Below are 15,549 nucleotides of genomic sequence, written 5' to 3'. Positions count from 1 at the left end.
GTTTTCGCCTCCCAGCCTCTCTCTTCTCTTCCACTAATGGCTAATGCTATCCATTAAGTCCAATTCGAAATCTTTCTTACTCAGCCTTCTATTTTAGACTTTCCTCCCCCCCCTCTTTTGCTCTCTCTTCTTGTCGAATGGAGCCATGACTCCAAGGGCAAAATGCCTAGTGAAGAAGTGACCACCCAGTGGGCTTTGTCTAACTCTTTGCCCCAACAGACAGAAGGCCTGTGTGTGTGTGTGTGTGTGTGTGTGTGTGTGTGTGTGTGTGTGTGTGTGTGTGTGTGTGTGTGTGTGTGTGTGTGTTTGTGAGTTACACAGAGGTAAGAGAACCCCTAGGCAAAGATATTTATACATCAATGTCTTCAAAATATCTTCAAAAGTTAGAAAATATCTGGCTAAAAAACATCACAAGATGCCAACCTGTCATGCTGTGATGTTGTGACGTCTCTCTTTCACTGAGTGAAATACCAAGTTAATTTGAATAGTCTTATTTAATGTGGATTAGCTTCAAATGGTTTAGGCCTGAAGTCTAACAAATTTATATATTTTTCAATTATGACAGTATTACCTCAATTTTAAATAGATGGTCTATGACCAAATTATTACTCTTCATCAATTATTTTTTATCTGAGTATTAATTGTAGTTAGCAGTTTGGTTTGGATCTACAAATAAACTAGTAGCATTATCTGAGAATGAGTCAATTTCAATAATCACACTGGAAACATATTGTGACCCCAAAATCTCCAGATGTGAATTTTTCACATTTGCTTATTTATCCGAAAATGTTATATTTTGCTTCAAACTAATGCACATGCTTGAATCTCCTCATTGGATCACCACCATGAATGTCTGTGTCTGTGTTTGATACAAACACACAGATGCTTCCAGACCAGCAAAAAATAATTAGATCAGGTGACTTCAAAATCTGATGCTGTGCAGAATTCCCAAACAAAAACAAAACAGATGAACCCGAACAAATGTGTGTAGGCAAAACATAGACTTAACTGACACTGAGTTACATGTGGGTGGATGCCATCAAAAATGAGCAGTGTGTTAGTTGTCTTAGTTGTTCCCTGACAGCAGATAACAGCTGTATACAAATATAGATCAAACTTTATTTCCTGTCATTAATTTGTGTTTGTGTAAGATGTATACGAGGGGTGGGTGATAAATATCCCAGTATTTATATTTTTTCATTATCTATACTGTGTTCCACTATTGTACTTTTCATTAGGCAAAACTACTCTGTGTCAACCTATAATAATTAATTTCGTAGTTCAGTTTTTAATAACCATTTGCTCTGTTTCATTAATTTGTTCGGCAGAACGTTATAAAACAAAAATATGATGTGACTATCACAAACAATACGATCGCACTGAAAATCTATTAAAAAAATAACACATTATAGTCCAGTGCTACTGTACAATGTACTATATTACTATATTACATACTATATGTATATTATGCAGGTTAATTCTGACACCACATGTAATTTTCACTGAATGTTTGGTTAGGAGAATTTGTATGAAGTCGTGGAAATCCTTTGGTCAAAATGTGTCTGAATCCCACTAGCTTTGCATAAATAATCATCCATTGAGGACATATCACTATTTCCTCCAGGCTCCTCAGGCATTACAAATTCATTGAGCAGGAGCTCCTTTGAATGTGCAGACATCATCTCCCTGTACGGTTTCGCCTCACTCTAAAAATAGGCACTTTTACCTGAGTTCCACTGTTCCTGCTCAGCCTTAGCGCCTTTCCTCTCTCTGCTGCCTAGCAGGAGGTTCTGTCACACTGAAGTCTCTCCTCCTTGTGGCCAACAACAGGAACAACAACCTCCACCCACATCCCAGATGATGTCATGTCTTTTGCACAGAACAGTCACTTTATTGCATCTGAATTTTTAATCAGTGAATAGACTTGAATCAAATTATGGCACTCAGATGATACGATTGTGTTTGAATGTCTAAAATAACATACGAGAGCTATTTCAGTACAGGAGGAACGATTATTGATCAAAACAGTATGAGAATGACACACAAGTAACACATCTCTTACAAGTCAGACAAAGTCACGTCTCAGTCATGCGTTGGTGATTATTTGAAGTACTTGATTCTGACAGTTTGTACAATATCCTGTCATGATGTAGTAGAAATGAGCATAATACAGCTGTAGCTACATGTACAAGGTGCATCTTTAATAGCAAAGACCATGCCATCAACTAATAGTCTCCTTCATGTCCCCTCAGGCGGAACAAGCAAGGAGTCACACAGTTTATCACTCAGCTGGAACAGAAATGGCTGCTTCCTGTATTCTTCTCACTTCACACAAGGTCAGGCGTGATCACCAGAACTGTGCTATGTTGCTCCCGTTATGGCACCCTTTATTTTCCCATCACCACCACCACAGTGTCCCTCCAGTCTGAAATGAGGTGACACATGCTAAGCCAGTTTGACAGCACCCAGGAAGGTGGTGTCTCCATACAGGGACACGTTGGCTGTGGCACGAGGGATCAGCAGCTCCAAGTGGTCCCCGACCTCCAGCTTCACAATACCTAAGGAATTCAAATGTACACTTCAGATGTTGAACTGCCTTTTATTTATTTTTTCTTGCTACAAACAGCAATCCCCTTTACCCAACTACTGATACTCATATGCAGCTAATTCACACACACACACACACACACACACACACACACACACACACACACACACACACACACACACACACACACACACACACACACACACACACATGCTTGAGAGCTTGACTAAGGCACACCAACTGACCTTCCGTAACAGCTGTTGTAAAGTCGGGTGAACATAGCTTGACACAAACAATAACTCAAGACTCGCCTCCTGTGTAGCAGGTGTTGTAAGGGTGGACGGGGTTCATATTCTGGATGCAGCGGAACAAGATCACATACTGAGGCTCGTCTCCCACCACATTCCTCTTCCTCCGGATCACCACGTGACCCATTGCAAAGGTGCTGTCCATGTAGTAGACCTGAGCACATCAGAAACACTGGGCTCAATCTATGCTGTGAGGCATGGAGGTTTTAACAATGCAGAAACAGTCAGGTGGGTGATATATAATTTGCCACCTCATTTATTACGCATGCATCATTTGCATTTCTTCTTCTTTATCTGACCTTTCTTCAAGGTCTGTTAACCTACTGCATGCTTGGATCGAGCACCTTTTTTTTTTTTTCAGCAATGTGAGGAGACGCATTCCCCTCCCATGTAAAAATCTGGCGATGGGCAAACGGAGTAGCAGCGCCTCCCTGTGGAAAAACTATGACACGACAACATAAACAGACCTACCTGACTGTACACAAAGTAGAAGCCCTCCTCTGTGACTAACATGCTGTCTCCGTCTGTCTCCAGGGCAGAGCCTCTCCTCAGCCCTGCCTGCCAGGGGATGCCGGTGTGCGGCTCCGAGTTATATTCTATTCCGAGGAAATAAAAAAAGCGTGCTAAATATGTATCGCCACAGTCGATATCACTATCTCCAAAGTGTCATAGTACAGGTCAGGCATACTGTACCTTTCTGGAAGGTTTTCCTGCTATTGTTTGCCAACAACTGCAGGCAAGGCTGAGAAACTGTGACAAAACATACCACACTGTTAGACATGTTCATACTGGTCAGAGGCTTCCTTACAATCTGCACATTGCTTTTTTCGTAGTTGTCTCTCTCTCTCTGTTTTTGAGAAAAATTCCATTGACAAAGTCAGCACTTAGCAACAGCATACTGTAAATATTGATGTCCTGTAAAGCCCAGGGATTGTTAAATAGCTTGAGCTGATGGATGCATTATCTCACCACATCAGGCGTTTACGTTTTTAAGTGGTTATCACCAAAGCTGATGTGTCATCCACCCTTGGCTACATTTAGTTTTTTGGGCAGGGGGGGTTCCTTTTCTGAATCACAGGTCTAAGCATAAAAGGTATTTACAGATTGATGAAGCTATATAAATATAGACATGGAAAATGCCGTACAAAATATCCTAACACTAAGGAATGGATTGAAGAACTTAATCACCACCGTAAACGCTGGAAATGAAATCGGTCACACTCTGTACGTTACTCAGTCTTTTTAACCAGTGACCCACAGGATTTGTGAAAAAAAAGCACCAATCTTGCACTCCATGCAAACTAAAGAAACTAATATCTGCATCATACATTAACAGTGAACTGTCAGACTCCGTGTCTTACTTAATGCCTCTGATCCGGAGACCAATCTTTTCTTTCGTATCGGAGGGAAAGCATGTTGAAACCCAGGTTGGTGCACGGACTCTTGGCTGCTTCTCCTACCGATATTCTCAGTCTGAAAGGACACAATAAAGAACACATGAAAACAATACATGCTGGCAAAATGTCTTTCCAAATCTGTGCAGATGAAGATGTCCTCGTGGACTAGTTGTCTCTCACCTGGCCTGCATGCTTGGCCTCTCGTCCCTCTTCTCTCCTGCGACCGACCTCTGATTTGAGTCCCTCCACCTCAGCCCTGAGAGCCACCAGTTGGTACAGGGAGAACGCTGAAAGAGAGGAGGAGGTGACCGCAGCGAGCGTCAGCAGGAAAACTGGCCAGGACAGCCTCCCTTCACCTGGCCTTTGTCCAGCATCAGGCTTCACACCTGCCATTGCGGGGCCCATACAGTCTCCAGAGAGCTCACACTGGCAGCATGACCAGCCTCAGGCCTGAACTAAGCTGCCTCTCTTCTGACACACTTGGGCTAGGTGTGGTGAATGTTTGCTGCCGTCATCAATGTTGTCTTAGCCTTTACCTTAATGCCGGTCCAAAAGCGCCACTGGCTTCCTTAAGTCTGGCTTTCTCCTTCTGTAGCTGGTTCCAGTTTAGTCTGAAGGACTATACGCAGAAGAAATACTGTACAAAAAAGGGCACAACAGCTTCCCCTCTACTGTTCCGCTTAGCTAACCACACTCACCGCTTCCTGCCTGACCAGCAGCCCTGACAAGTCCTCTTTCTCTTCATCTCACTCTTTAAAAAGGATAAAACACATCTCAGCTTCTCCACATTCTAACAAACAAGCCATGTGATCCTGGAAACAGGAAGGACATGTTGGCAGTGAGATGAGGGACAGTCTGGTAGGGAAATAGGGAGAGAGAGAGAGAGAGAGAGAGAGAGAGAGAGAGAGAGAGAGAGAGAGGGGGAGAGAGGGAGAAATAAGACATCATTATTGGCACCGTCACATTTGAACTTTACAGTTAGTGAAGTCAACACGCACTGAAAGAAGGAAGTACAAAAATTACTTCAACTTTGAATGGCAACGTAGCACAGCAAAACAAACAAACTGCGATTCTCAGAATAAAAAAAGTGAAGTGATGCCAGGTTCAATAAGCGAACTTAGAACTGTTACTTTAAAAAAGAAGATTGTTTACAACACAAATCTAACAAGACGAGCAATTTCAATGTATCAATTTATTGCATGTTACAGTACAGAAAATAGAAAGTGAAAATGTGTGCTTACAAAAGAAGTCAACATTGTTTTGAAATAGAAAAGAAAACATAAGTGAAATGGAAAAAATCCCTCAAACTGACGGCTTCATACTGAAGATGAATCATTCAGATGTCCCATCAGTGGTTCTCCATGTGTCGCTGTGAGTCATGGTAGATGTACACACATATAGTCAACACTGTGCAGGTCCATTACAGACTCAACGTTATCACATGCCGGCTTGCAAATGCAAAATGATTATAAACACTTTCAACAGCATTCATTTCACTATTAACAATCATACGAACATATCAAATATGTTCCATAGTGCATTTGCAGAATACCTGACAAATGATTTCCTTTATTTAAAAAAAATGGAGACATTCAGTTTGATTCCTTTTCTTTTCATCAACAGGGTGTTGTACAGTAACAATACATTTGGCTAGGATGAAAACCAAAATTCTAGTTATCATTAATTTTGCTTTAGGCCAAAAACAATAAATCAAGTGACTGATGAGTTACATCTTCGCTTGAATGAAGAGATGATGCAATGGAGACTAACAGCAGAAGTGTGTAAGACACAACGTGCTCTACTAACATATGGTGGGACAAATGGAACTCGCTTTATGGATTTGGTAAAATACAAACAAACGTCTGACTGTTCTGTGCCACTGGAGGCAAAAAAAGAAAAGGAAGAAAAGGCCATCTATACGTTACTTCTTGTAAAGCACACTTGTTAATTGAAGATCACAATTTACATTCATAGTAGCCTTTAGACCATTTTTAAGTTCACATTGAGACAAACAAATTCGGCCTTTTGATGTTTGTTAAATGTAGTTTTTACTTTTTTAGAAACAATATCAGATATGGCTGAGGAGATGTGATTCAAAAGGCTTTGACACCGCTGCAGTGCAGCATGTTGCATTTGGACAGTCAGAGCAGGAGACGGTGTTTTAATCGTCGGGCTCTTCTCTCCTCCGTCTCCTCTGAAAGGTTAATCCGCTCATTAAAAGCCCTCCAAGTGAGTCGAGCCAGTTGGATAAATAATCATGGGGTGAGACGAGAACGTAGAATCTTCCAATTAACAATTATGATGCTGATAATGGCAAAGAAGTAATCACGTTTGATCAAAAATACTTACATTATTTCTCAGCTTTTAAATGACATGTTCATATCTGTTTCAAGACTATCGTAATACAATACTCACATACCCACACGGTGTGTGTGTGTGTGTGTGTGAGTATATATATATATATATGTGTATGTTGATAGAGTAATTGGTCGCTGTTATCGTTTTGCCTGTCGGTCTTATGTCATGTTTTGGTTCAGAGTATTTCCACTTAATTGAATTGCAATCATGCGGTGCTGAATATCACGTGTACAGTTAATTTACCAGAATCCCATTAAATAGGAACTAATGGATTTTGTCTGCATATGATACGATACAAGGTTTGTTTTTAGCTGCATATGACACGGTAAATGCAATATCGGCAAAAATATTTGCCATTTCATTGCAGATGATTCCCATAAATTCTCATGGGAAGTTTCCACTTTGAATATTCACATAATTTTGCAACCCTATTGCAGTTTATACTCTATACTAGCCATCAAGAAACCCCGTCCTGGTTCTATCAGAGTGTATGAATATGAAGCTTCAGTCTTTTGGAATTTTCCAGACTGAGCCTCCTTGTGATCTGGGGGAGGAACAGCGACACAAAGAGGACATTTCCTACTCGATAGGATTTATCTTGGAAAGTACCCACTTGATTCCTCTTACTGAGACTGCTGAAGCCTCATATTATCCTCTGCTCAACTTTGGACTGCACTAAAAGAGGACTTGGACTTGACATTAGAAACAATTCTTCACCATCAGTAAGGACAGGATTACAGCGACCAGCAACATGTCAGTGTACATAAGGGCTTGTGCTATAGTGTTGTACTGAGATAGACTTGAATAAATCTGCACCCATCATTTATTAACAAAACCACAGACTGAGTAAACGCTCCTTAACAAACTACAGGAAAGTAGTCACCAAAGTCACCAAAGAGCAACTTAAGTCCATTCAACAGTAAAAACTATCCTGTGTGCTAGTTGTATTTTAACAGTAACGGGGAGAATATCTTGCAGCTTATCCATATATATATATATATATATTAATATTAATCACTACAATGTCATGTCATGCCAAGCTGCTGCAATGATGATCCTCACCAGTTTGGGAGAGAAAACAAACATCCTAATGCTCCTCAAAGTATTGCTCAGAAGACGTCAGCACACTCGGGTAAATCAGAACACAAAAAGTGCAATGTTATGTATTAACAAAGATATATACAGTATAGGCCTACATATTATCAGTGTCTCATTTTGGTTACCAGAAGAAGTGTATTTTTTAATTCCAGTCACAATCACTTTCCACTGAAATATTGTAGGGGCTCATATGGTCATTATACTATGAGCAAATGTTTCAGTGAGGCTGAAACACTTCATGAGACCCATTACAGCAAGTCTTTTGCGGTTGTGACACGTCTTGCAGTTTGGGCATGTGTGCTCTGGCTTCATTCGGTTCAGGTCATAAATTCATGCATTCATAGCTGCAACACAAAAGAAGCCATGAGGGAATTGTTGCCCTCGTTTAAAACCTTTGAAATAGTCAAATCATGTTAACAAATATATTACATTTACAGAAAGTGAAAAGGTAGAAAGAGTGAAATAAAATAGAAACCCAGACAAAAGCATTAAAAAAAATTGACATTCTTTCCAAAAATCAATTAAGTCCATCCAATCAAGCCTTTGACAGCCATCACTCCCTCCAGCTCAACAGTCAGTCCCCGGCTGTTTATTTCAGATGATGGTGACACTAGAGGAGGGCTGAGCACTCTCCTCGTGGGCGTGGCTCTTCAGCAGGTCTTTCATGAACTGCTCCAGAGCAGCAAAGTAGCCCTGACACTGCCAAGTGTCGTTGTGTGTGCCCTCCGGAAAGATAGCAAGACGTTTAGTCCGCGCAGGAGACAGCTCGTATAGTTGTTTCATCATGACGGGTGGGATGAGCTGGTCCGACAGACCGGACACAAACAGCGAGGGCATGCGGCACAGCGCCACCTGTCGGTAGGACAGGAACTGATTCCTATAGCACCACAAGGGCAGCAGGCGCATGGGTAGGAAGGAGAAGAGTGTAGCTGCCATGTGGGGGATGCTGAGGAAGGTGTTTTCAACAATAATGGCTGCCACGCGGTGAGGGTTGACCGACGCCAAGCGCACCGCCACGGCACCTCCCAATGAGCGGCCAAACAGTACCACCTTCGTCTTGTCCAGATCGGGACGGGTCATGACATAGTCCAGCGTGGCCTCGGCATCCAGGTGCAGCCCGTCCTCGCTGGGCTCGCCCTCACTCTTTCCATAGCCACGGTAGTCCACCAGCACCACGTTGGCTTTCAGATTGACCAGCATGAGCAGGGCGTTTGGCACTCTGTGACCAATGTTACCCGCATTACCGTGGAAGTAAAGAATGGTGGGCGGAGCAGAGGAAGCAGGGCTGCTTTGATTGCTGGGGCTGACTCCAGGAGGCACGTCGCCTCCCGTGTAGCGAAGCAGGATGAGGTTGAGCTTCACGCCGTCCTTGGTGCGAATGTACACATTCTCATGAGGGATTCCTGTTGGCATGGGGACATAAAGGCGCGAAGAGGGGGGCTGGTCTGGGAAGTAGAGGAGCACATCCTGGAATTTGTAGAGAATGCCTGCCACAGAGGCCAGGATCAGTGCTAGGAGAAAAAATCCCCCATACAGGTGGAAAGTGAGGATGAGGGCCAACAGGGAGACTCGACAAGCACCCCAGGACCAGGAGGCCAGAGTCCGGGTACAACGCTCTATTCCCGCCCACAGCCTCCAGGGCTTCTCCATGGCTAACCAAGAGCTGAGTCACACCACACACACTCTGCAAGTACAAAGGAAGAGGAAGAGGTTTAATGTAAATGTACATAATCAAGGATCAAGAACACAAATTATACATTTAAAAAATATGAAATATGACACAGAACATCTGGCCATCAGTGCATAATAATGCACATAAGGCTAATTATCAATTAGTCAATTTGTTTGTAATTATTTAATATGAAAAATGACACCCATCAGAGCCCAAAGTGATGGTTACAAACTGCTACAGTGCAATTGAGGAAATATAACAAATTCTCACATTTGAGAATCTTTACTATTTACTAAATAACTAACTATTTATGCCAGAAATGACATTACAATTGTAATCGGTGTATATGGAATGGTACATTATAAAAAGTACTCACTTTTATTTCAGTGTGTATTATTTAACAACTATGAATGTAAACTTATCTTTGATATCACTAACAGAATTAATGTAAAAGTATTTAATGAATCACCTCTGTTCTGACAATGCTATGCATATCAAACCAAGTCATTAAAGGAGAACACAACTACATTTTAACCCCCTAATAACCAAAAAGCTCATCTTTGTGGTGCTAATTCTGTCACTCACTACTGCAATCAGTCCACACGACCACTGTATGTCAGGCTGTCATTGCAGTAATTGTTTATGAGTATCAGGTGTGTTCAGCGAGTTTAAGGGTGATGGACAACAACTCTTGATGAAGTGAAAATCCCAAACTGAACCCCATCAGGTGTGGGCAGAGTAGAGACAGATGTAACTAGCAAGTATGCATTGGTGGGGCTCTACAGGACCAGGAATGAGCACCAACGAAGATCCAATGTTAATGTTGCTGGGTAGAAATGGTGAAAACATTTATAAATATTACAAGACTGAAAAATGTCTTGACCCCACCCACACGGAAGACATGGTGACAGCTGCTGCTAGCCCGATGAAAAGCACATTAACGTTTAACATTAACGCTACTGACTATCAAATTCAATCAAATGTATGTCGGGCGCTTCGGTCCATATCAGTATTACATAATTAATCACCGCTTAGCACTGTAGCGTTATGTGCGAGACTGTCAAACCGAGCTGTTTCCGAGACGGCGATAAACCGAGCGTTTAAATGACTGGACATAAAACAGAGCTGAACACCATCTACAGTGACGTTAGCTAGCTTAGCTGCGAGCTAGCACCGTGACAGGCACGCTTACTATCGGTCTGCCCTTCGCCGCTTGTGCTTTCAGCATTGTTTACCGTATAAATTAAGCCACCTATGTCTTCTATGGTTAGCAAGGTATAGCCACATACTCACCCTCCTCTCATTTTTAGCACCTCGGCTGCATGAATGTTTCACAAAACTGCAGCACGTAGACGGCACCGTCACTGTCAAGCAGCTCTTTAGCAGTTAAATGAATTACAGTGACGGTAAACTGGTGAGAAACGCAAGGAGAACTATTGTCAGCAAGAACCGGCGAGGCTAGCTACACCACTTGCTAGCATTAACGTTACTAGAGTGTGTACCCTTCGTGAAGTTCCGTGCATTTCTTAGCAGTAAAAGAAAGGTTCCTTCGTGTTCTTCTTCTTTGAAGTTTTACAGCAGCTGGCATCCTACATTTTGCATTACTGCCATCTTCTGGAGTTAAATAACTCATACAGTGGCTGGTATGTCAGGTTTTTCTAATCAGTCTTGTGTTGAAAGCTGATGGAACTTTTTAATGTATTTATCGATCTATAAAAACCTGCATACAGTCTGTATATTTACATTCCTTCAAACTGTAAATACCCTATTATTTCTTGCCTTAATTTGAAGTTATTCCAAATCTACCAACATCATTTCAAATAATCTCTCAGGGGTTAAATGCCACATTATAGCTGGAAAAAAAACTAATTTTCATAAACCCCCAAGTCTCTCATTGCTGCATGTCTAGTAGGTGGTCTCTCCCTCATTTCAGGATTGCAGCCCTTTATTTGTTTTGTGACTATCTCCATGGCTTCTCAAATTCATCCAATAGTTCCGTATCGGTTTTCTGCATAAACACAATTTTGCCTGTCTCAACTTGTAGGGCAGACAGGGCTGATGTTTTTACTGCTCCTATACATAATCTAAGAACCTGGAATACATCTAATCAACCAATTACAGTTTCTCATGTGAATCCAAAAACCACACTGCCGTAATTTAACCTTGATTCTAATACGCTGCATGTAGATATTTGAAGGATCCAATAACAGCTCCGCAGTCCAACCCTTCAGGGCTTCTCATCACATAGCTTACAACTTTTTTACACCGAACAGGAGTCAAAATATACTCCAAGAACCAAAATGTGTAAACTGTCTCTAAATTATTTCCAGACAGTTTCACTGAACATATGGTGACCACCCATTATGTTAAACAGTGTTGCAACGTGTTGAAGTACTATAATAGAGAGAGCAGCAACCACTACTCCTGTCTCATACAAATCATGTAATATCTATAACATTAACAGTAACACTGGGTGTTATTAACAGTGGTCTGATCTCAAATTGTATGCTATTCGATCTTTGCCCACCAGATGCTGCTCTTGGAAAGATTATAATCCTGAAAATTCACTAAATGTCAGTTAATTTTACAGGTTACAAATTACAAGTATAATCCTTAAATTAAAGTTAGTGGGATGCTTCACGAATAATCCTAAATGCTGTGTTAGGGAGCAGATAGACAGATCGACAGGGGACTGTTGCTATCATATATCCATGACATCAAACCAAACCAGGAAGTTGGTATGTTTTGTGATGTAGGCCCGCAATAATCGGGCCACTAAAAAGGTAGATTCTCTGGAAAACAGGGTTTCAAAGATAAAGACTTTTGTAATAAATTTGTAACTGCTCTGGTGAAACGCTGAGTGAAATGTCCCTTGATGAAAGGACATTGAGGGCAGAAAGCATGTTAACCAATCATTTGAAGATTACAGCATCTAACTCATCAGATATAAAAAAAAATAACCTGACATGGGGAATATGGAGTCAAAGGCTCGTTAGATATACATTTGAATATGTTATGTTGATGTTTTTCCCTCTTCCCAGGTTGACTATTGGTATTGCCGTAACATCTAGCTCACACTCAGTGTGACCTTGGAGGAGACAGACAGATTATGTGCAACACAGCTGTTGCCCGTTCAGCTCTGTCCTTGAGATTCGTTGATTTGATTCTGTGGCGTTGTAGTCAGTGTCAAAACCTTTGACGTATCACCCTTCTGTTCTGTTAGTCAAAAACTTCATAGGCTACCAAAATAAAGTCAACAAAAATAATGTCTGTGTGTGAAAACATAGAGTTGATTTAATTATCGCCGAGGCAGAAATGCTGACGCTGGCAATAATGAGATGCATAGCTGCAGCACAGATGCAGGTGAGGAACTTACTATTCACCCGTAAACAATGATGTCACCATTAAAAGATGTGAATCTGTATATTGTGGTTGTCTGTCGGGCAGACTGCAGGATTTGGTATTGAGTCATATTGTATTATGACATTTTTCGCACAAAGCTTTTGTCATATATGCAGAATTACATTTTTTTTTCTTTTTGTCAGTAAAAAACTCACAGAACTCAATTTTACGTAAGAGCTCACTTGGAAAATGGTCTTTAAAGGGAAAAGGGTTTCATTGAATTAAATGAGAAATGGATGGATTCAGCTATAAGAGACTGACAGCTGGCGAGTTCACTCTCTCTTATCTACAACTCAATTACCTTTGACATGCCAGTCAAAACATCTATTACACACACACACACACACACACACACACACACACACACACACACACACACAATGGAACTCTCATACACACATATATACGCACGCTCTCTGGCTCAACTCTCGTATCCCACGACTCAATTATTTGAAATATAGCACTCCAAACAGCTGGAGGGCTTGAGCTCAATAATACAAATTCGGAGCGGCTACAGGACAGGGAGAGACTGTGATGACCTCGCTGGGAATATCATATTATCAAGCCAAGGGACATGCTTGTCATTCACCTCATGCTACGCAGCCAATAGCCAAGCAATTGATACACATTGATTTCTCTGTCAGTCAGCATCTTTTTTGACTGGAGCTGCGACTTTATATCTTCAAGTGTAAGAGTTGCTGTCATTGCATTTTCTGCTGGGTTTGTGAAAGACATAGTTGAACTCATCTGACATCACCATGAGTGATGACTCTTTGATTTGCAAGTCACTGAATGCATTGCGAAGGGTGATAGATGTGGTGTCCATGGCTACAGTAAATGTGTTGTCACCTTGGAGACAGAGCGTTGCTTTGAGTCAGAGAGGACGGCTACATAATGGCGACTCCTCATTTCAAACACATCACAGAGGAGGGGGCAGATACAGCCAGGAGTTACATTTCACTGCAGTATGACATTAAACTGCCTTTTTTGTTTCCTGTCATGCAGATTCATAATTAACAACCTAAGAGCTGCTGTAGCTGTTGTGTCAGTCAACGAGGTTTAATGAGATTGCACATTGTACAGTGATGGCCTAATCAGCTAAGTGAAATAGGCAGGCCTACCTGGCATTGTCTGCATGCAGCATAGAGTGTCCTGAACACTATGCATGCCAAGAATAAATTGGGTGGAAATTGCTGTATGTCTCAGGCAGCAATCAGGCGGCCTCCTGTGGCGAAGAAGCAGATATTTAATAAAAGCTATATTTCCCTCATTGCTCTTGCAAACACACCCTTTTTCACATCTATGATGATATCTATAAATCTAATTAACCTGCAGATATAGGTTTGTTCCTACTATTGTGTCTATGTGTGTTCTCCTGTGTGAAATGTGGGACCTGTCTTGCTTAAGTGCAGGGAGTGGTGAGGATTTGGAGGCTAAGGATATGCCATCCCAAACCAAAGCCATTCAGTGACGTGATAAAGAAGTAACAGCAGGGTTAATGCAATGTTTGTATGATTCAAATGTATGGATGTCACATCTTCCTACAGCTGAATCAAAACAAGACAGAGAATTTAATATTTGGGGCAAATGCCCAGAATCAGCAACTGTCTGTACACCTTCAGTCATTAGCCCTTCACACCAAGAACCAGGTCAAAAACCTTGGATTCTGATCTCAGCTTTGAAGCCCACATTACAAATGTCACCAAAGTGTCAATTTATCATTTAAGAATCATCGATTAGGTTAGATCATTTCTTTTTCAGGCTGACACAGAAAAACTAATTCATGCTTTTATAACCTCTAGGCATGAGTATTGCAATAGTCTCTTCTTTGGTTTACCCCAAAAAGCTGTTTTTAAAATACTGAATGTCCTGGCACCAGCCTATCTATCAGACATGCTTTTTAGATATTTACCTACTTCTGCAGGTCCATCAGATCTTTTGCTGGTCTCCTAGTTGTCCCAAGGATCTCAACAAAAACGCGTGGGGAGCCGGTGTTTAATTAGTGTGGCCCTTGTGTCTGGAACAGTCTGCCTGAGGATCTGAGGGACTCCACCTCTATGGACACTTTTAAAAGAACTCTTAAGACAACTTTTTAGCCTGGCTTTTACTTACTGCCTTAGTTTTTATTTTTATTTTTCTAATCATTGGTTTTCACTGCCTACTATTTCTGTCTCTTGTGCCTTTTTAATTATAGTGACTGTTATTCATTTGAACATTTTATTGTTGTTATGGGTTAGGGTTTGGAGTACATTTTTTTTGTCTGTGCTGTTTTGATCTAATTTGCAGGGTTTGTAGCTCCGTCTGTTCACACCTCACTGTGTTAAATATTCTCACCATGAAAAGTGGATTAAGGAAGAGTGGTCACCACTCTGCCTAAAATGCTATTATCACACCTGCAGAATCTTTAGATTGTGAATGATCTTATCCTAAGCTGTCATTAATCTCCCAGTCTTTGCCCAACCACCTCTGATGGTAGAGATAGATAATTAGCACATTTAACCACTGTGCCAAAAATAAAGATGACAAGATGACTTTCAGAAGCTTTCTTTGGCTCTCCAGACACCTTGAACAGCCTCCACAGTGGTACCATCAGTTGCCAGAGATGCTAAATCAAGCAGCCTTCAAGTAGTTTGTTAATGGAATTCTAAATGTTTTTTTTAGACAAGCATGAATGCCAGCTTTTGTCAAATCAAGTCAAGTCAACTTTATTTATAGTAGTCTAATATTACAAATCACTAATTTGCCTAAAATTGCTTTACAATCTAT

General features: G+C 41.2%; 2 protein-coding genes across 2 annotated transcripts; both read right to left on the bottom strand.

Annotated features, from left to right (window-relative positions):
* Window positions 1-1,858: 1,858 nt before the first annotated feature.
* Window positions 1,859-5,094, bottom strand: tnfsf13b (TNF superfamily member 13b). Its single transcript, XM_068704912.1, has 6 exons — window positions 4,434-5,094; window positions 4,218-4,329; window positions 3,550-3,606; window positions 3,328-3,452; window positions 2,860-3,010; window positions 1,859-2,558 (listed from the first exon to the last, which is right to left on the bottom strand). Exons 1-6 carry the CDS (start codon window positions 4,656-4,658, stop codon window positions 2,446-2,448), a joined length of 783 nt encoding a protein of 260 aa, XP_068561013.1. The 5' UTR covers window positions 4,659-5,094; the 3' UTR covers window positions 1,859-2,445.
* A 336-nt stretch (window positions 5,095-5,430) lies between these two features.
* Window positions 5,431-10,893, bottom strand: abhd13 (abhydrolase domain containing 13). Its single transcript, XM_068704911.1, has 2 exons — window positions 10,675-10,893; window positions 5,431-9,393 (listed from the first exon to the last, which is right to left on the bottom strand). Exon 2 carries the CDS (start codon window positions 9,357-9,359, stop codon window positions 8,304-8,306), a length of 1,056 nt encoding a protein of 351 aa, XP_068561012.1. The 5' UTR covers window positions 9,360-9,393; window positions 10,675-10,893; the 3' UTR covers window positions 5,431-8,303.
* Between the last annotated feature and the right edge of the window lie 4,656 nt (window positions 10,894-15,549).

The sequence above is a fragment of the Cebidichthys violaceus genome, unplaced genomic scaffold (genome assembly GCF_023349555.1).
Source record: "Cebidichthys violaceus isolate CVI_PGR_0920_01 unplaced genomic scaffold, fCebVio1.0.p SCAF_11, whole genome shotgun sequence".
NCBI lineage: Eukaryota > Metazoa > Chordata > Actinopteri > Perciformes > Stichaeidae > Cebidichthys > Cebidichthys violaceus.
The sequence above is the reverse complement of the archived record's forward strand: the minus strand, read 5'-3'. Positions and strand labels throughout refer to the sequence as shown.